Below are 22,994 nucleotides of genomic sequence, written 5' to 3' on the forward strand. Positions count from 1 at the left end.
TCTGTCTAGCCACAATACATCAGAAAGAGATTTCTATTCTTTGTCTGGATTTAGTTCAAGCTGTATGTGTCTACCTTGCAGCCACTGTTTTCATTAGAAAGACTGGTTCTGTCTTTGTCATTCCTGATGGTCCCAATAAAGGGGAACTGGCTTCAACCTTTTTTTTTTTTTTTTTTATATCATAATATAGAGTATAAGATTTTCTATTGACAAATAGAGAAAAACTTTGTCAAATCCTCCCCCTTGCTGTGAGTGACGAGTGATTTACATATCTTGTGCACTAGCCTAAGACACATGCATTATTTTTTAATTCCCTCCCACTCCTTTCTTCTGCTGCTCTGCCAGGATTGGATGTTCCACACCTCAGCATAATTGGGCATGCTGAAGTCATGTGGTTACTTTCCTGTCTTTTCACTGGATGTTAGAGATCATAGCAGAAGTTCAGTGTAAGAAATACACAGGAGAAAAATGCATGTTGACAAGGGGAATGTAGAGGTGGGCGGGGAGTCTACTGACATCACGACTCCACCCACCGAGCTCCAGACAACAGACCCACCCACAGAATATGCAGTTTTTCGGCTCTCTAACAGACAGAGGGGAGACATTTGACAGGTAAATATACACGCAGGAGGCATGTCTATCCTTATAGATAACCCCTATGGCAGTAGCTTAGAAAGGATGACGTTGAGTTTACATCCACTTTAAGGATCAGGGTTCCACCCTTTATTGCTCTACTAGGTGTGTGAGTGCTTCTTGTGCTTTTCAACATTAGGCAACTGTTTCCTAGATTTGCAAGTCTGCCATCTGGTCGTCTGTTCACACATTCTCTAAGTTTTATCAGGTGGATATTTAAGCCAGCTTTGGGTATAGGCTCCTTCAGGCAGCCATTTGACCTGCAGGCAGCCCCTAGTTTGTTCATAGTTCAGCCTGTTATGCCGCGTACACACGGTCAGACTTTTCGGCTACAAAAGTCCGACGGACGCCGACGGACCAAGTCCGGCGGACAATTCGATCGTGTGTGGGCTTCCCCGGACTTTCAGCGGACTTCTCCAGCCACAAATCTGACGGACTTTAGATTTGGAACATGCTTCAAATCTTTATGTCGTAACTCCGCCGGACCCAGAAATCCGCTTCTCTGTATGCTAGACCGACGCTAGGGCAGCTATTGGCTAGTGGCTATCAACTTCCTTATTTTAGTCCAGTGTGCATCATCACGTACGAATCCGTTGGACTTTTGTGTGATCGTGTGTAGGCAAGTCCGGTCATTAGAAAGTCTGTTGAAAGTCCGCCAAAAGTCCGTCGAAAGTCTGTTGAAAGTCTGTCGGAAGGGCTGTCGGACTTTTGTAGCTGAAAAGTCCGACCGTGTGTACGCGGCATTAGCATTTTGTTTGCTGTGTGTGCCCATTCCTCAGTTGGACTGCTTTTGGACATCAGAATTATTTCTAAATCCTGTGATCCTCATGGATTGAAATGGAAAACAGGATTTTGTACTTACTGTAAAATCTTTTTCTTGCAGTTCATTAAGTGACACAGGTCCCACCCCTCAGTATTTATGATCATACTCTTAGCTCTGCATTGTTACAAAACGGAGGTGCCCTGTGAATGGGAGAGGTTTTATGAGGCTGGTCACTGTTTTTATGTTTGCTAGTGTCCAAAACTTTCTGTAGATGGCAGTATAACCCAAATGTCCCTGAATTATGTGTCCCTCAATCAACTCGAAGAAAAGTAGGCACCAAGATTCTATTGTATCCACAAAAATAAACTGTATCCATAAAAGCTGTGCTCTTTAAACAAGACACAGAATCCTTAATTCCCTTTAAAGCACTTCTTGGGGTTATCCATATTGGCAGCCTCCCAATGTAGTCAAGCAAAGACATTGCTTGCCAGAATATACAATCACTGTATGATTTTTCTATAGAGAGACTACAGCATTAACATGCAGGATTGTATTTTGATGCCTTGTGCAGACATCACTGACACCAGTATCTTTAAAAAATGCAATAATCTGGTCAACTGGCAATATCTATTTATATCATGGAATTACATATATTCCCCGGTCTATTTTTAAGTGAATTTGGTAACAGTTATCTTTTGTGGGTACTTTTTAAGCTCTGTCACCCTTTCTGTTATTCGGTCATTGGTATACAACATTATTTGCTTATGCAAGTATTGATAAATGCTCTCCTGTTTACCTATTGCTTAAATTGATTATTATTAATATGATCTGCTGTTAACCTGAATAAAACCAAAACGCTACTACTAAACAAAGGCAGCATAAACATGGCAAATTTATTCCCAGCGCAGTCTAGCAGACTTTCATAAATTTAATTTACAATGCAGTACTGCCCTCTACCGTCCATGTCTCAGAATGCATAGGAACAACTCCTTACTTCTCGCCAATCATACTGAAAAGCCATTCAAACTCTGGTGACGATAAGACCTCTAGAATTTATCATTTACAGACTGGTTCCATTATCTGTGACATATACCTGCACTGTGCCACAGCCCACCCTGAAGAAAAAAAAGAATGTATGGGAAAACACCTTGTTTTTCCTTTATATGATTGTTCAAAACATGCATAGTACTTAAACTAATGCACATACAGATGGCACAAACTACAGTATATCTAATCAATAATGCCAGTGATTAAATATTGTATACACATTATGAAACATTTCAGCTTATAACTTTATGCGTATGAGTTGCACCCTTAAAAATTACTTTTTTCATCTTCAAAATATATTTTTAAAGCATCCCATGTACTATGTGTGAATAACAAAAAACACAAGCAATGTGCTTTCATAGAGAATGAATTACACTATATATCCACATGTATGTGGACATCCTTCCATCTAATTGTGTTTGTGTTTTGAGTAAATGGTACTATTAACATACCTCCCAACATTTTGAGATTAGAATGAGGGACACCTACTAGCAAACATATGTAGGCATAGGACAGGCCCCCTGTCACACCTCCGTAACGGTGAATTAACCAAAATAAAAAGGTTTAATAAATCTACAAGGGCTTTTTTACCACTACTATTGCTTTATATTGGCTTTTAAAAGTGATGCAGATGCAGCAATCTAGAATTTGGATGAAAGGTTTAGCACTGGGAAACACTTTTTGAAAGGTAAAAAGTGCATTTTATATACAACTATATGGATTAGACCAAAATGAGGGACAAATGAGGAGGAAAGAGGGACAGAGGGACATTGCTCCAAATCAGAGACAGTCCCTCGAAATCAGGGACAGTTGGGAGCTATGCTATTAATGCTACAGCATACAAAGACATTTTAGATTTCCAACTTTGTAGCAACAGTTTGGGGAATGCTGTTCTCTGTTCCAGCATGGTTGTGCCCCTGTGCACAATGCCAGGTTCATAAAGACATGGTTTGATGAGTTGCATGCGGAGTAATTGTAGTAGCCTGCCCCAAACCCTGATCTAAACCTTACTAAACTCCTTTGGGATGAACTGGAATGCTGGTTGAAAGTCGGGTCTATCTGTCCTTACTTCCCAAATGCTCATTAGGCTGAATTAGCATAATTTCCCACAGATATACTCTAAAACCTTGTGGGAACCCTTCTTAGAGAAGTGAAGGCTCCTGCCCAGTGCCCCAGGTCTAGGGACAGCTCTGTCTGAAGAGAATAATTCTTACTGCCCTGTGTACACGTCACTAACTGTGCTCTGTCTCTTTCTACTATAACGTTTTTTTACCAAACATTTTATAAAATCTGTAAAAAAAAATTGTAGGATAGAGACCAAATGCCATGACTACAGGGCAGTCAGAAAGTGCAGGCACGTGGGGTGCAGGTACATGGGGTGGAGATATTCCCCCGGACTCCATCTACATAGTTCTGGCACTCAGGGATATCCTAGGAGCAGGAAGCCTAAGCTGGCTACACATTACACAATTTTCTTGCACAATTTTTATTTAGATTTACCAAAACCATATAATATGAGGTCAAACGTAAACACTTTCAAATTGTATGCAATCACGCTACCTTACACTACATAGTTGAAAGTAAATCTAAAGGAAATTGAACAAAAAAAATTGTATAGTGTGTAGCCAGCTTAACAGTGCAGGGCCCTTCAAGATGCAGTTTCTCTCAAGTAAGTAACCACTGAGCACCAATGATTTGTTTTTATAATCTCCTACTAACCACCAATGAAATGTGCTCTTATGGAGGAGGCAGTGAGCACTGACTACCAATGCTACAGGGTGGAACTGACCAAGAGTATTACAGGAGGCATTGAACACCAGTGCTGGAGGGGTAAGCACTGACCACCTATGGGGCAGGTGCAGATATCAATGCTGCATAGAGCACTGATAAGGGGACAATGACCACTAATGCAGCAGAGGACACTGCCCACTGATAATGTAGAGGAAAGTTACCATCAGTGCTATAGAAAGCACTGACCACTAATGCTGAAGCAGGCGCTGACCCCCACTGTTTAAAGGGTAACTCTATTTTCGTGGGGAAAAAAAATAGCAAATAAAGAAAAATAATATAGCGTGTACAATTGCGATACAAGTCATATTGTAATTGAATGTTATTGAAAACTACCATTCCTTTTCAATCTGCAGCCGTTGTAATTTTCTATAAATGCAATGCAATATGGCTACCTGGAGTTGTTCTGTACACAGAATGTGTACTGGCCACTCCCCAGAAACATAATTTCCTGCTTGTGTTATTGGCTCACCAATTTTACCAGAAGTCTGCCTAAGATACAAGTCAGATTTCAGGCATTCCCTGCAACTAAAATGTAATTTTTGGTGAGATACTCTCAATAGAAACACGTCTAAAGGGATGCAGGTCCAGCAGCTTTCCTCATTAGTGCCCTGCAGTTGCACAGCTGATAATTATGAAACCACTAACATGGTTTAGACCCAGGCACAGTGAAACAAACAGTGATTTCTTCAGAATAACAAAATATAGGAATCTGCAACAAAGGTTGTTATAATCTTTGCAATGTACATAGATCACCCAGAGGGGAATATTTTTTTCTCAAAAAAAGTGGAGTTACGATTTAAGGAGGAACTTACCACTGCCCAAGAACGTTTTAGGATGCACTAACCACCAGTGGTTTAGGGGTTCAAGCACTGACCACCAATTCAAGGAAACACTTTCTCCTGACCACTGCATTCTGTTATGTGATTATGGGCTCAATCCATGAAATGTTATCTACCAATTCAAGATCAGTGGTAAAAATAGCTCATAGCGCTTTTCAAAAATTTTGGGGGGTATTTACTAAAAAACGCTACTAAAATAGTGCATGTGCTATTTCTTGAAGTGATGCAGTATTTTAGTAGTAAAAACTTGTGGTATTTTAATGTGGGATCCTGCTGACATCCTTATTGATCAGTGAATAGCTGGTTGTTAAGGAGACAGCACTGTGGTGTCCTTAACAACCATAACTCATCTGCTGTCAGCAGGAGTTCCTGCTGACACCAGAATGTTAAACTAAAGAAAAGCTGGCATTAAAAATTAAAATTTTTTTTTTTTTAAAAGTGTGGGTCTGGTATGAATTTGGGGGGGGGGCATCATGTCAAAAATTGCCAAACAGAAAATCGGCGTGAGGTCCCCCCCAAAATCTATTCCTGATCCGAGCATCCAGACCAGCATGCCAGGAAAGCGGATGGAGTGCGAGTGCCTCCCCAAGCCATACCAGGCCACATGCCCTCAAAATGGAAGGGGTACTTTGGGGGCTCCTCTCCTCCTTCCCCCAAAGCACCTTGTCCCCATGTTGATGAGGACAATGGCCTCTTCCCCACAACACTTGGCCCAGTGGTTGTGGGGATGCAGGGGGTGACTTATCGGAATCTGGAGGCTCCCTTGAACAAGGGGGACTCCAGATCCCGCACCCCCATGTGAATGAGTAGGGGAGTAGGGGTACATAGTACTCCTACTCATTCACCAAAAAAAATGGCTAACAAAAACCCAGGGAAAGTGTTTGACAAGTTCTTTTTTTTAAAAAGGGAAAAAATAAAATAAATGTCCCCCCAAAGTAAACCCAGTGTCAATCTCGATGAATGCCACTCGCTGGACTGCACAAAAGAAAAAGTCTGCACCCAACGCTTGGCTCCCACCAACTTACAGCTCCATTTCCCACCCGCCGCTAAATATACTAAGGGGCATGGTCACCCGTTGACATCATTGGCCCAGCATGCCCTGGACATGCACAGTGACTAAATGATTAGCACTTTTGCCTGGCAGCACTAGGGTTGTTGGTTCAAACCCCAACCATAACACTACCTGCCTGAAGTTTGCATGTTCTCCCTTTGCCTGCGTGGGTTACTTCAGAGTACTCTGGTTTCCACCAACACTCCACAGACATGCTGGTAGGTTAATTGGCTCTTGTCTAAACTGGCCCTAGTATGTGTGTGTATGAATGTGAGTTAGGGACCTTAGATTGTAAGCTCCTTGAGAGCAGGGACTGATGTGACTGTACAGTATAAGTAAAGCGCTGCATAAAGTTGCTGGCGCTATATAAATACCTTTAATAAATAAATAAATACCTGGACTGTCAAGCTGTTGCTTACCATATGGGGCCAATACGTAACTTAGGGACTGCAACCATTCACAGCAAACACACAGACATAGCAGTGGTACTCAGAAAAGATTTGCAGTAACAAAGGAAGCATGCTCTTGCACCTATACTATGTTGAGTTGAGTTGAGAGGTATCTTGATATAGCGCGGTCTTACCCCGAAGGGTCCTGACACGCTTGGCGGAGTCCCTGGAGGAAAAAACCCAGGGACTAGGAGGAGACAACAGCAGGGAAGCAGCATGAAAGATGGAACCAGAAAGGCTACGCAGGAAAAGCTTGTGTGAAGAGCCAAGTCTTCAATTTCCTGTGAAAGACCAGGATGGTAGGGGCCTCCTGGAGCTCGGCAGGGAGGCTATTCCACAGCACGGCACCCTGGTGGGAGAAAGCTCGACCACCACGCCGGGTCTTCTTAGGCACAGAGATGTGGAGGAGGTATCTTCTGCTCGATCTAAGTGATCTGCCCAGAACTCGTTTGTGAAAAAGTGAACAGAGGTAACTCGGAGCAAGGCTTCTCATGATTTTAAACATGATAAGCCTGCTTTAAACAGAATATGATGGTAGACCGGTAGCCAGTGCAAGGCACAAAGAACGGGGGTGATATGATCCCTCAAAGGGACACCCATAAGTAGCCTTGCCGCAGCATTCTGTATGAGTTAAAGCCTCTGCACTATTTTCTTTGGCAATCCCAGATATAATAAGTTACAATAGTCTAGGCAGCTGCCTATCGTGGCACAGATGATGGGTTTCTTGTCCGGAAGATCCAGGTATTTGAACAACACCCTCAGGAGTTTTAGCTGCCAGTGGCATGCACTGATCACCTTATTTACCTGAGGGGCCAGGGTTTAACCTAAGTCTAAGACGAATCCCAAGTCATGAACCTGGGAGGCCGCCTCCAGAGGAGAACCAAATGAGGGAGGCCAAGTCGGAATATCTGAAGGAATAGCCATCTCACTGATGATAATCACTTCAGTTTTTCCACCATTGAGTTTCAAAAAATTGATCCATATGTTGATGGCCTCTAGACAGGTGGCAAGGGTGGCATCAGCAGGCTGGTTCCTAGGAATCCTCAGGTAAACCTGGGTGTCATCCGCATATACATGGTACTGGATGGTGTGGGTCTTTAGGAGGTCAGTAAGAGGCCTCATATAGATGTTGAACAGCAGAGGAGACAGGGCAGAACCCTGTTGCACTCCGCAGTCCAAGGTGGTGTTCTTAGAGTAAAAGGAGCCAGTCTTGACTCCCTGAACTCTGCCCTCTAAAAAAGAGGCCACCCATGCCAAAGCCGACCTGCTCATGTCCAAAACTGATCTCATCCGTTCCAGTAAAATTGTATGGTTTATGGTATCAAACACGGCCGACAGATCCAAGAGTACCAGTGCTACTAAGTCACCTCTGTCCAGACTGTGAAGGACATCATCATAGACACAGATGAGGCTCGTCTCTGTTCCGCGGCCAGGTTGAAATCCAGACTGGAATTCATCCAAAAGGTAGAAGGACTCAAGATAAGCCTGTAGCTGGATAACCACCAAGCGCTCCATCACCTTTGCCACAAAAGGCAAGTTGGAATTGGCCTATAGTTGCCCAGGACAGCAGGGTCCAAGGTCGGCTTCCTCAGCAGGGCCAAAACCATGGCCCGCTTCAGGACGCCTGGGACGGTGCCTGTCCTGAAGCAGCAGTTAACTATCTCCCCAATAAAGGGGGCAAGAAGAACAGCGGTTTCTTTAACCAAACCGGCAGGACAGACATCCAGGGAGGAGGAAGATGGTCTCAAAGAGGAAATTACCTTAACCACCTGTTCAGCAGTTACCGGTTGGAAACAGGACAGTCCAGGGGCCATCACTGTTCGGCAGATGTCCTCCTGCACAATCTCTGGCCTGATGATATTGTCTCTAATGGTCTTAACCTTAGAGACAAAGAAGTCGGCAAGCTCCTGGCACCAATTCTGTGACTCCTTAGGAGCAGAGCTGGTAGCTTCAGGGTGGGTTAACTCAGAAGAGACCTTAAAGAGTTCAGCCATGCTGTTGGCTGCCTCCCTGATTTGCTCCCGGAAATAGGTCTTTTTAGCCCTTCTTAAAGCCCTCTTTTAAAAATAGAGGGCCTCCAAGTGCAGCTTTTTATCATCTTCTAGATAGAACTTCCGTCAGCGTCTCTCCCTGGACCGAACCCGCTGTTTGAGTAGCTTAAGCTCCTCAGTGAACCATTGTGGGCTCTTGCCCAGGGGACGGGGGTTGGATCTCATCATACGGGATGCTACCACATCAAGGGCCACTTCAACCAACTCCTGGAAAATACGCAACATCTCTGCAGGGTCAGCCAGCTCAAAAAAGATTGACTGGTTGATATACTTAGCCACAAGATTCCCAAATCTGTCTGGGCAGACTTTTGATAGATTTCTTGAGAGGACTTTAGGGCCAATGCGATCCGGGATATGTGAAGGTTTCCTTTCTGGTAAAGCCAGGCTGAAGAAAATAAACCTGTTATCTGACCAGGTCAACTCCCTGGGCGGCGCACAGGTTGCCGGCAATCCACTGAAAAGGTGCCAATCTAGCACATGGCCAGCAATGTGGGTAGCAGCTGTCACATGTTGCCGATACCCCAAAAGCGCCAATTCTTGAATAAGAGATTGAGTGGGGGCATCACTTAAGTTCTCTGCCCAGAGGTTTATGTCTCCCATAATGCAGGATCCTTTAAACACAATGGATATCTGTGAGGCTAAGCTGAAAAATTCAAAATTAAGTTTTAAAGCTGGGGAGCGATAAAGCAAAGCAAACCCATAAGTAAGTTTGCTAGCTACCTGAAAAGAAAAGACCAAGTTTTCAAAGGACTTATAGGTAATATTAAAATTCTCTGAGACTGATACTAAGAGATGTTTTTTAAAAATCACGGCGACCCCACCCCCCCTGCCAATTGCGGTTACATTGGAGTATTTTATATTGGGGTGGGACCAGCTCGTCCAGGATGGGAGCTTTAAAATCCTGGAGCCAAGTCTCAGTAAGACAGAGGAAGTCCAGGTCCTCCTCCATGAGAAGGACCACAATATTAGCTGCATTGGCCACTGCAGACCTGCAATTTAAAAGACCCCCTGTTAAGGAGGATGCAGGATAATTTCTTGATAAATGGGGAGGTGTATTAAAAACATTGACCCGTGAGAGAGATCTATGAGATCTATGTTTAATCGCTCAGTTTGCCCCAGTTGTTTCTAAGTACAGGTTTGTTATACGCTGACTCACTGCTCACTAAAAGCCTACACAGTGACAAGGCAACTGCTACAAAGACTATAATAATAGAACAAATTGTGTCACTGAGTCTCATACGTGTGATTGCCCTGTTAAAACTAGCAGAAGAAGCATAGAAGGCACGTGCATTTATCTTTCCAATATGTCTCTCATTAGGCAAATATTACTGCACAAGGCACAATTATAGTCATGTGGATCCTACAAATTCCAAATAAAGTACAATTTCTGTGAGAAACAATATGGGGTCATAAAGCAGAGATTAAAACATTCCTGTAGTATGGGAGTTAGACTGCTCACTGTCATTATTAAACTAGTACTAAATGTGTCTGATCCATTGGAAACATTTCATCTTTGATATTTCCCCAAGCATAGATGCTGTATCTCTAGGGAGTAATTTCTGGTAAGACAATCTTTCTGCAGCAAATTGCCCCTCTCCTGTGGGATTTATTGCCATCTCTAATTACCTTGTTAGTGTTTTGCAGTCAAAACTCTAGCCCGGAGGAATGAGATCATTCCTGTCCAGAAAGTTCTCTACTGTTCCTGTTCACTTTTATTATTATGTATTATTTCATTCTCCCTGGCATTATATTCCAGCAGAGGCATAGCTAGGAACTCTTAAACTGTGGGCCCAGGAGTTATAATAGCATGTTTTCTGGCAAAACATTGCAAGAGACACCTAATACTGAACATTTTGAAACCATGTACTGTTGAATTTAGTCCTTTAGGTGGAATTCCAGGCATGAATCATAACCTCAGGATCTCACTGATATCAATGCTGGTCTAACTGCAAGCATACTCCAGGTCAGGGGTAGTCAACCCTGAAAATTGGAGATCTACCTGAACAACATGGAGGAATCAAAGAACACCAGCATGTACCGCTTTTATTATTATTATTTTTTTAAGTAAGGAATGTCTGTCTTATAATTGGAGCTGTTGTCCCTCCTCCCCCCGTTATTCGTTTTGGTATGTTTCGTTTTTCTCACTTATTGGGGTTTTTAATGTATTATTGGCTGTCTATTCTTGGCTCTTTTTTGTTGGCCCAGAGTTGTTTGAGAATTTTGTGACACTGGTCCCCCCTACGGGGTGTGCTCTTTTGTTGTATTATTTTTTTGTATTTCTTAGACAATTCTCAATGAAAATTATTGTGGAAAAATGAAAAGGAAAAAAAGGAGGGAATGTTTGAAGAGTTCAGAAGTGAGTAGTAAGTAATGCAGAGTTTAGGAATTAGTAATATGTAACGCAGAGTACAGGGGTCAGAAGAAAGTAACACCAATTGAAGAGGTCAAAAGTTTGTAACATAGAGTCCATAGGTCAGCAGCATGTTAGGGGCAGTGCAAAGGTCAGAAGTAAGTAACACAGAGATCAGTAGCTTATAACACATAGTGCAGAAGTTAGAAGTAAGTATCGTAGAGTGCAGGGGTCAGGATTAAGTAACATGGAGTGCAGGGGTTAGGATTAAGTAACGTGGAGTGCAAGGGTCATAATTAAGTAATGCAGCATAAGTAGAGCAGCTGTGATCTAGACAGAGCATATGAAAAAGATATTTCACCCAAATACCAATGCCTTTGCCTTTTGGAGGAGCTCCTAAAAGTGACACTGACACCACCTGCCCTGATCAACAGCTTAGCAGTGTAAAGCTCTGCCTTTCTGAAAAGGGAGTCTGCAGTTTTGGCAGACTGGTATGAGGTGAAGGACAAGAGCTGGTGACATGAGGTAGTTCTAATCTACCCCTCGCTTGGCCAAGATGTGTAGATCATGATCAATGTATTGCTAACCCCTGCTCTGAATCCCCCCCTTCCGAGTCTGATGGGGTCTGTGTCACCTCTTCTCACAAAGTTGATTAGACAAAGAAGTCACCCCTGAGTTTTGTTCTCATGTAAGCTAGTTTAGGATTTTTTTTGAGTTATCAACCTGGACCAAGTGGGAAGTCCTGGAGTTCTTAGGGCACTTCAACATGTTGTGTCTGATGACATATGTTCCTCCATGACTGGGTGTGAGAAAGGGCAGGAAGCCAGAAAGGGGCCCTTAGAAGACACCACCACTAATGCTCTCTGAATGACACGTAAAATTAAAAATTAAGTACCTGTTGTTTATTATTTATTATTGAACTGCCAGAAGTTTGCACATTTTTGCCTTGAGAATATCGGAGTTGGAGGTGGGCAATTTGTATATACAGTAAAACCTTGGATTGCGAGCATAATTCATTCCGGAAGCATGCTTGTAATCCAAAGCACTTGTATATCAAAGCGAATTTCCCCATAAGAAATAATGGAAATTCAAATGATTTGTTTCACATCCATTTATTCATAAGTCCTTTTAAAAACATTATAGCAATGTGATTTGGTTGTGTAACCATAAAATGTCCATCCACAAATGTCAGCCTCCACAAGGGGATTAGAAACTCAATCCAGCAGGAGCTACAGAGTATAAAAGAGAAGAAAAGAGAGGCGCCTCTAAGTGTAGCAATATGGTACAACATTTAGCAACTCACATGCCTGATTAAAAGAGGCAGATCTAAGTATGCAAGCATCCGTGGTAAAGCTGTCCACATAGACCATCCTCCGCACCGCCGGCTCTCACCGATGTCAGTCTGCAATCGTGACCAGGAAGACTACCCTGCAGTAGAGAGATCTGAAAGAGTGGCTTGAAATGCTCGTGAAAGGGACAACTTCAAAGGCAGTGAGGAGGACGGTCTATGTGGACAGCTTTACCCCAGATTCCTGCATACTTTGATGCACCTGTTTTAATCATTAACCATGTGAGTTTCTAAATGTTATACCTTCATTAAATGCAACCATATTACTACAATTAGAGGCGCCTCTCTTTTCTTTTATACTCAGTTGTGACATGACGGTACTTGTATATCAAGATATTGCTTGTATATCAAGTCAAAATTTATTTAAAAATTTTGCTTCTCTTGCAAAATGCTCTCAAACCAAGTTACTCTCAAACCAATGTTTTACTGTACATTTTTTTTCATTTTAATTTTATTTGGCAGCCTATAAGAAAAATTTTGTTACTGAGACATAAGTGATTAATAGTGCTAGTTTACCGGCCAACTCTACAAAAAAAGAAATCAATTTGTGACCAGAAAGTTGAAAGACATAGACTGATTTTCTAAAAGTTTGTAACACAAAAAACTAACAAAATAAACAGTTTGAGGGGAATTTACTAAGACTAGAGCAAACAGAATATAGAGCAGCTGTGCATGGCAACTAATCAGATTCTAGCTTTTACTTTTAAAGCTTAAAGTGATTGTAAAGTCTCAAGGTTTTTCACCTTAATGCATTCTATGCATTAAGGTGAAAAACCTTTTGTGCTGCAGCTCCCCCCAAACCCCCCATTTTCTTACCTGAGTCCGATCCAGTGATGTGCACAAGCCCAGCGGCTCCAGCTGCTGTCTCACTCCTCATTGGACAGATTTATAGCAGCGAGCCCGCATGGATACCCCCCTGGAAAAGCAGCTTTTCATGGGGGCACCTGATGAAGGGAAGAAGCCAGAAGCACAGACGGGTCTCTCCAGTAGAGGAGGATCAGGGCTGCTCTGTGCAAAACCCTTGCACAGAGCAAGTAAGTATAACATGTTTGGTATTTTTATTTAAAAAAATAAACAAACCTTTACAACCCCTTTCACTCAACAAGCTGAAGATAGATGCTGATTGGTCACCATGCACAGCATTCCAAATTCTGTCTGCTCCAGTTTTTGTGAATTTCCCCCTCAAATGTATATTGCAGTCAGTCACTGTTTGTGAAAATGTTACCACACAAAGAACAAGCAAGAACCTCATCCTATTCTACATATATCTGTCTGTTTAGAGAAGATGTGTAGCCTGAGCTTGTTTGGCTGTACTTCTCCTGTGGGTTACAGGAGTGCAGTTCGTTTTGCACTCCTGTGACCCGTTATCAGCAGAGAGCGGACTAAAGTCACCAATGTCAATCCAGGCACAGCGTCATCCCGAGAATAAAGTCTGGATCCGCCAGGTGCATGGACTGACACCTGGCTCACCCTCTCAACGAGCCGCTGAGAGCCTGAGATGGCCGCTTCGCCCCCTCCACAGCTCAGCGCTCCAATGAGTGAGGAGGGAGATGAGCAGAGAGCTGTGACTGACAGTCTGCAGCTCTCTGCTCACGGAGTTCTGAAATCGGAGTTCTCAGTGCAGAGGCTCCGGGGACCAATGCTGCATCCACCTTTTGTATTTACTTTTTTTTTATTTCCAGCTTTGGAAACTGGCTGGAGACTGTACACTCTGACGGTAACTGATCAAACAGCAGAGATGTTTTGGAACTACATTTCCCATGATGTTCAACTACACTGCAGAGTCCAAGAGCATTATGGGAAATGTAGTTCCAAAACATCTGGGGTGCCTAGGTTTGTCATCACTGACCTATATCCTTCTGGCTGGTTTTGAGAAAGGGTTAGCTTGTACAGGAGAGGATGGGAGGCTATACAAACAAGATCTTAAAGGGGTTGTAAAGGTTTTGGTTTTAAAAAATAAATAAATAACAAACATGTTATACTTACCTCCTCTGTGCAAGGGTTTTGCACAGAGTAGCCCCAATCCTCCTCTTCTGGCTCCTCCCCGCATCAAGTGCCCCTTTGGAGACCTGCATTCCAAGGGGACACTCGCGTCCATTGACACAGACAGCAGGACACGGACACGCCCCCCGGCTCGCATGTCACAGGATTTGATTGACAACAATGGGAGCCAATGGCTGCACTGCTATCAATCTATCCAAGGAGTACCAGAGACAGTGGCTGGAGCTGATGTGCTCATTCCCGTCGATGGAACGATTGGGTTTAGGTAAGTAAAAGGGGGTGTCTTGGGGGCTGCTGCGCTACAGAAGGTTTTTCACCTTAATGCATAGAATGCATTAAGGTGAAAAACCTTGAGGGTTTACAACCCCTTTAAAGGTCAAAAGAAAAATGGGACAAATTTGAAAAGCAAGTCCGACATATTTACATTAAGCAGATCTATAGAGGAAAGGATCGCCACTACTCCTGACTGGCCCAGGTGAATAAACAATATGGAGCTGCCTTGGCCTACATGTCTCCACTAAACCACACACCCCGATGCATTTCGCCCCACCCACTGGGCTTAGTCATAGGCTAAGCCCCGGGGCTGGTCGGAAGTAGTGGCAATCCTTTTCCTCTTTACATTTACTAGCCGTCTGGATTGGAATCAGGATAACCCTGCACCCCATGCTCTGGGACACAGGGATATGCTTTCACCTCTACTTTGGGCAGTGCCAAAAGCAATATAACAGGTACATTAAGCAAATTGTTGGTCAAACACTTGCTCACAAAAATGCACTAATTTGCTTATGTTCATGGTATTATAAAATATAATAATATCCACCCAGTAGATGCTTTCACATTTGCAGAAAGATAAACTGCAAACTCAGCAGTAAGTGGAGTTTAACAAATGCTGACTAAAATTTGTGATATTTAAATTGTCTCAATTTTTGCTGAGCAAAAAGAGACTTCTATTTTCACTCCACTGAATATCTAATGAGATGCATTACAATGACAATTACCATCACATATATATTCTTTTTTATATAGTTTGTCCTCCTTAGTGGTCGTTTCATGAATGCAATGAGAATATTAGCTTTTTTAAGGCCAAGTCCATTGCGCTTTCATTTACAATATGGTTTTCTACCTAGGCTAGGGCATTTGTCTGTCCCATTAGTTAACCCAGATCTGTCATTGGGGGTTACATGTATTATTTTCCCAGCGGTCACATACAGTACATAGGCATACCATACTATAATTATGTGCAGATCTTGTCATATTGTACAGTGGATATAAAAAGTCTACACAACCCTGTTAAAATGTCAGGTTTCTGTGATGTAAAAAAAATGAGACAAAGATAAATCATTTCAGAATTGTTTCCACCTTTAATGTGACCTATAAACTGTACAACAAACTGTAATATTTAGGTGGAGGGAAGTAAAAATAAAAAACTAAAATAATATGGTTGCATAAGTGTGCTCACCCTTACACTAATACTTTGTTATAGCAGTTTTTGATTTTATTACAGTTATAACAAACTTTGATGCAGATTCCTACCTTTTGTTATTCTGAAGAAATCCCGGTGTGTTTCTCTGTGCCTCTGTACTGAGTGGGTCTAATGGGAGTGGTTTCATAATTAACTGTCAGGTGTGGAGCTACAGGGCACTAATGAGGAAATCTGCTGGGCCTGCATCCCTTTAGACGGGTTCCTATTGAAAGTATATCTCAAAAAAAGACATTTTTGTTGCAAGGGATGCCTGAAATCTGACTTGTATCTTAGGCAGACTTCTGGGAAAATTGGTGAGCACACAATCACACAAACAGGAAATGATGTTTCTGGGGAGTGGTCAGTACACACTCTGTGTACAGAAAACACCAGGTAGCCATATTGCGATGTATTCTCAGAAAAATTACATTGGCTGCAGATTGAAAAGGAAAGGTAATCTTTAATAACATTCAATTATGAAAGGATTAGTGACACCAGCATATGCGCTATATTATTTTTTCTTTATTTGCTATTTTTTCCCCCATGAAAGTGGAGTTATCCTTTAACTGTAAGGCTCCTAGGCATTGCTATTTTACAGGCGTTATTCAGATGTTTCTTCGGGCGTTTTTGCTGAGTTTTTGCAGTGTTTTTGTACAGGCGTTTTGAAGTTTAAAAGGTCACCAATGTAAAAGAATTAAAATGCTTGTAATCTGCCAAAAAAAGAAGCTCATGTACTTTTTTGAGCAACGGCGTCTTGCTTTAGGTGACAGAACGCTCAGATGTGAACAGGGGCCATTGAAATGAATCGGATTTGTCTTGTTGGGCATTTTTAGAGCTGAGGGTTAGAGCAGAAAAACACCCAAAACCACCTAGGTGTGAACAAAACTTAATGTTGCACAACAGAGGCTAATTTCTGATTACCAGTATATTTTAAAGCGAAACAAGTAAATACAAAAGTTTTTGTAATTCTGTCTGTCCAGTCCTGTTATTTACACAACTTTGCTATACTGCATATCTAAGTCATTGACCTCAATACTCTGCATTGCAGTTGCAGCTTTTAGATAGATTTTAGATAAACTTTTAGATATGGACACCTGCACTTTTGGCTCACATGGGTCGTGATGGCGTCAGCGCGTAGCTCCGCCATCGCGACCCATGTTACCTGAAAGCGCGGGTGTTCGTATCTGAACGTTTGCTGGCAGATCTGTTTTTTTACATGTGAGATTGATGTTTTTAACCTTGTAAGTAGCCCTTTGGCTTTTTTGCTAATTTTTCAATAAATTGTCCGAATGGTATCACACTATTGGAGTTCCTTTCTCTCCTTATGACTATTATTTGACTGCATTATCCCTGCTGTGGTCTGTCTGAGTGTGCTTAGGGAGAGGCTATGGTTCCATACTAGAGATATCGTAGAGGAGTTGCCATTGTACACCTCGCAGAGGGATATTCTGCCTGCTTGTTTGACCATCCTAGCAGTAGGTGGTCCACTCCATCTGGTAAGCGTCCCTGCTCACTGGGTGTGAAGTATCGTTTTGTTGGAAGCTCTGCACGATTACTTGGTGTTGGATTCTTTTAATTAAGTTACTCTACTCAGTTGGACTTGATATATGAAATATTCATCATAAGGACTTTTTTTTGCACATTAACTGTTTAGAGTTTTTTAAGTTATTTATCTATGCACTGCACTTTATTGTGTATTACTAGTGCAATTATTTTTTGTATATAAAACATATGCAAAACCTTTATCCTAAAAGAAAAAAAACTGCAGCTGTAAACTTTCCAAAATGTGTTAGTTGAAGTTTGGCTTTAATTTGTTAGGCAAGCCTAACTACAGCTGCTATTGCATCTAATGCTACCCTCTCCACTGATTGACAATGCTGCTCTTTAATGGTGTCTCTATTGCACCTCCATCCAGAGTGGAGGCACCCTAAGACCGGAAGTGTGTTACTGGCCAGATCACTAGGTAAAAAAAAAAGAAAAGAAAATGCCTAAAAATGTCATTCGTTTACTGGTAACGTCATTATTCCCTCATGGCTACTTGACTAGATGTGAGTGTAAAATTTGGCATTCACACCTCAATCTGATTGTTGAACCAATGATTTCCACAGTTTGAATTAATCTAAGAAATAATGATCTTTTCACAACTATTGTCATTTTTTGTGATATTTTGACTGATTTCACAGAACAAAATAAAAGATGAAAATGATTCAATGGGTTGGCACAATCTGATATTTTGCGCAAGCATTTGCTCAAGATATTGTCCTTATATTGTTTCATTTGATCCTAAGTCAGAGGAAGTGTTGTTTTTGTCTTTCCAGGTTAAAATAAAGCAAACTGTTTCCTGGGGCACAAAACAATCCTTTTCACAGCAAAAGTCAGCGGCTTCTACTGTACTTGACTTTGGATATTTAAAGTGATCGGGTGAAATCTGGCAAGTTTGCCATTGGTGATGTATGGAGTGATCATTTCAGATACTTGGCCAATTAAATGATTTGACTGAATGGTGGATCAGATAAAAATCAACGCGTGCATCTCCAGAATTGAGTGGAGTACACACTATAAAAAAATCAGGCGAGCGATGGTCCGATTTTCCTCATTGTTTCACAGCAAATCGGAACCAATGAAAGAAAATTCGTACGAAAATTTTCGTATGACAAAGGCTTCTTTTGTTGTTTATTTTTTCTGATCATGCGCAGTCTTTCGTTTATGTATGAAAAATCGTATGAAAACGATACACATTAAGCAAAAATCATTCATTCTGTTCCCATACGAGAAAAGTTTTGGAGCTTATCCCTTCGGAAATTTTCGGAATCGGCCTTATGTTCAGAAGGTCAGAATCGGCTGCAGAAAGTTGTGTACACACTACACGAAAATCGTACAAAAGTTATTTGGACGAAAATTCTCGCTTGATTTTCTTATAGTGTGTACGAGCGTTTAGATTAAAAACACTGTTAAATGCAATGCAACTGATGGACTTTTTTCTGGCCCCCCATCTTTCAGTCTGCTGCTATGCAGGGAATTGGAGGAAGTTAAAGAGGTTGTAAAGATAAGTGTTTTTTCACCTTATTGCATCCTATGTATTAAGGTGAAAAAACACCTGTCAGTGACCGGCCCCCAGCCCCCTCCCCTTGTTTTACTTACCTGAACCGTCGAACTTGTCCCACAGGAATGCGCCGTCTCTCTGCCTGGGGTTCTCGGCTGTTGATTGGATAGATTGATAGCAGCGCAGCCATTGGCTGTCAATCAAATCCAATGATGCGGCCGCCGGGGGGCTGGGCCGAGTCCTGCATTTGGCGTCTATGGACGCCGAATGCTGGACTCAGGAGTGCGCCCGCAAGGTAAACCCCCAGGAGAGCGCTTTTTCCAGGGGGTTATCTGAAGCGGGGAGGAGCCGAGAGAGCCACCGAGGGACCCCAGAAGACCAGGATCGGGGCCACTCAGTGGAAAACGAACTGCACAGTAGAGGTAAGTATGATATGTTTGTTATTTAAAAAAAAAAAAATAATTACTTTAGTGTCACTTTAACATAAAGACAGATCCTGGTATTTATACTAGCAGTATTTAATCTTAATGAATCTTTTAATGAGTGCATGACTGAATTACATATTTACATGTTCTCCGCAGCTCTGACAGTCATAAACAAGTGGAAGAATAAAGCGTGAAGCAGTGTTTCTAAGCAGAAAGAATGTGTCCACGCCTTCTTAGCATATCATAGCACCCTATTATCTAGGGAGCACAAACAATAAATGATTCCGGTTTATGACGTCAGACATTTATATAGCCCTTCTAGATTAAAAAAAAGAGACATAATTACTAAATTATTATTAGAGAAATAAACACAAACTGCTTTTTATAGAAGCCTCAGACTATCAAGAATTGTGAGCTGCTCTGGTAACGACAGGGAGTCAAAGTAGAAAAAAGATCGTACTGCTTGCTGTATTTTTCTTGTTCTTTTCATAGATCCTGAAGGGGTTTTATGCATTTTATATTTCCATAGCAAATTTCATGTAACGTAACACAGGCCTATTTGTGTTCCAGGAGATGTAAACATTGGTATGATGGACAGGAATGGTCAGCTTGAAGTGGAAGTGATACAGGCCAGAGGCCTTACTCCAAAACCTGGCTCCAAATCTATTCCAGGTAAATGAGAGTATGCAGGTAGGAATTGTGGTAGCTGAGACTTCCTTTGTAAAGGGCTCTCATTGCAGGATATCAGGTTTTTTAAAAAAGCCATGCCTTTTTTTTTTACATTTCAAAATCAATCGACAGCTAGGATTTTTTACAGGAATTTCAGATGCCTCCCCCACTGCATAGATATGGAATACAAAAGTAAAAATTAAATGTAAGAGAATGTAAATATATTTGCAAATTTTTGGGATATCTTAGGAGTGAAGTGACCTGTGTTGATGCAGTAGATTCGGCTTTTATCTGAAAGCAGGTGGAGATTGGAGTAGGTGTGATCAGTTGGTATAAGGGTTGTTAGATGTATGTAATGGAAAGTGTGCATAGAGCACAACTTTTAATGTAGTGTACTTAACCACTTAAGGACCGAGCCTCTTTTTGAGATTTGGTGTTTTACCAAATTTAAGGTAAAAACATTTTTTTTTGCCTGAAAACTACTTAGAACCCCCAAACATTATATATATATTTTTTCTAACACCCTAAAGAATAAAATGGTGGTTGTTGCAATACTTTCTGTCACACCGTATTTGCGCAGCGATCTTACAAGTACACTTTTTTTTTTGGAAAAAATACACTTTTTTAAAATTAAAAAATAAGAAAACAGTAAAGTTAGCCCAATTTTCTTTTTTATATTGTGAAAGATAATGTTATGCTGAGTAAATTGATACCCAACATGTCACGCTTCAAAATTGCTCCCGCTTGTGGAATGACGACAAACTTTTACCCTTAAAAATCCCCATAGGTGATGTTTAAAAAATTCTACAGGTTGCACGTTTTGAGTTACAGAGGAGGTCTAGGACTAGAATTATTGCTCTCGCTCTAACGATCGTGGCAATACCTCACATGTGTGGTTTGAACACCGTTTTCATATGCGGGCGCTGCTTACGTATGCGTTTGCTTCTGCACGCAAGCTCAGTGGGGCGGAGGACGTTTAAAAAAAATTTTTTCTTATTTATTTTACCTTTTATTTTTTATTTTTTAAAATGTTCTTTTAAAAAAAAAAAAAAAAAATTGTGTCACTTTTATTCCTATTACAAGGGATGTAAACATCCCTTGTAATAGAAAAAAAAGCATGACAGGATCTCATATTTACACTAAAATGCAATTAAAAAAAAAATGTAGTAAAAAAAAAAAATGTTTCTTTAAGATCTATGGGCGGAAGTGACGTTTTGACGTCGCTTCCGCCCTGCAATTGTATGGAGACAGGTGGGGGCCATCTTCCCCTCACTCGTCTCCATACCTAACAGAACACAGGATCCAATCGCCTCCGGCGCTGCCAGCGGCTCCGGTAAGCATTGGAGGGCACCAGAGCGAATCTGCCGCAGAGACCACTTTTATCTGAAAGCAGACCGCCCACTGAAGAAGAGGATACCAGAGTTATGGTAGCTAGCTTCTGCCATAACAACGATATCCTTCTTCAAAGTACCGACGTATAACGACGGCAGGCAGTCCGTAAGTGGTTAAAGCAGACCTAGACTTAGGAAAACTATATACCGGTATTTCAAAAATTGAACAGGCCCAATTATTCCATTGAACAGTGTCTCTTTGGAACAGCTCTTCCTCTTTCTAGATTCACCCTCACCCCCAAACCCAACCCCAAATAATCAGAGTGTTTTTGTACATCTATCAGTCTTCTGGGGCTAGAGCACAAGAGGGTCTCTAGGCACTGTCACTTGTGTGGGAGTATTCTGCAGCTTCTAATTAGGAATTAAATGTTAAAGGTTTATTTACTAATGGCATATTGTCTTCACTTTTCTATCAAAAGACTAATAGTAATTTCTTTACTTTAAAAAACTGTGTAGCTATACAATATTTTCTTAAAGTGGTTGTAAACCCTCACATATACCCAGTGAAGTGAATAGCCTCAGATGATACACAGGGATGAAACAAATCTCCCTACATACGTTTTACTTGTAAACCTGCTGTCTTCCCCTTTCTATACTCTTTGGAAAGTGCAGATCGTGTTAGAAATCTTTCTACCTCTTTCAGCAGTGGGTGGGGAGTCTGGACTTACACTGTGTGAGAGCTGATTGGAGGAAAGGGACAGCCCACCCCCCGCACCCCCCCTACACATGGGTAGAGGAACAAAGGAACTTGCAGAGCTGTAGTGAATAGACAGGCTCCCTGCGCATCTCTCTCTAACTTCCCTCTCCAACACAAATTTTCAGCCACTGTTATCTTGTGTCAGAGAACTTATCAGAAGTGACTGCTGATAACAGTAAGTAAGGAACAGAGCACCAGAGAGAAATGACACTTAGAGCTCTGGAGAGAGATAAGTAAACACTACAGATAGATGTGCTTAGGTCAAATTTCATGAATGGGGTTTTCAACTACTTTAAATAACACAATTACCCTTCAATTAAAACCAGCAAATTCCACAGAATGTGGAAAAAGTGTGGTGTTCTTTTCAAGTGGTGGATGTTTTAACCTCTTTGCGACAGCTGTACACATATATATGAGGTGGCAGGTCGCATATATGCGTTGCGGTCTTGTTCTGGGGCACACTCCATTTACACCTCCTGAACTGTAATTGAACTGTCACAGACGGCTAACGGTTAAGTACCAATGATCTGGAGCTGGTATGAAGGCCTTCTGATGATATCAGCATGGTGCAATCAATCACAGCGCTGCACAATCAGGAGCCCCTTCTACCAGCTTGGTATTACTCCACACTTTAAATGCCAGCTCCTGCCAATGGAAAGGGGGTTATTAAAATGTCTGAAACTATTGCTGAGCTAAGGGCTGGATAAGACCCAGGCTTTGATAATGACCTACCTACTCTTTCTTTTCATAACTTAAAATTATTTTATTTTTGATGTACAGCCCCATATATTAAGGTCTACCTGATAGAGAATGGAGCTTGCCTGTCAAAGAAGAAGACAAGGACAGCAAAGAAAACTTGGGATCCAGTATATCAACAGGTTCTTCAGTTTGATGAAGGACCTCAGGGGAAGGTATTACAGGTGAGCTTTAGAAAATCAGCATACCAAACGACAAAATCATTTCTTTATTGAAGTAAAATACATT

General features: G+C 41.6%; 1 protein-coding gene across 2 annotated transcripts in view; it reads left to right on the forward strand.

Moving 5' to 3' along the window:
- The window catches only part of RIMS3 (regulating synaptic membrane exocytosis 3), a 266,560-nt gene that overhangs the window by 234,069 nt on the left and 9,497 nt on the right, over positions 1-22,994 (forward strand). For both annotated transcript variants that reach the window (XM_073615424.1, XM_073615423.1), the window contains exons 5-6: positions 19,824-19,925; positions 22,791-22,930. In XM_073615424.1, coding sequence (XP_073471525.1) covers positions 19,824-19,925; positions 22,791-22,930 — 242 coding nt within the window. The remainder of the gene's footprint in view (positions 1-19,823; positions 19,926-22,790; positions 22,931-22,994) is intronic.

The sequence above is a fragment of the Aquarana catesbeiana genome, linkage group LG02 (genome assembly GCF_042186555.1).
Source record: "Aquarana catesbeiana isolate 2022-GZ linkage group LG02, ASM4218655v1, whole genome shotgun sequence".
NCBI classification, from domain to species: domain Eukaryota; kingdom Metazoa; phylum Chordata; class Amphibia; order Anura; family Ranidae; genus Aquarana; species Aquarana catesbeiana.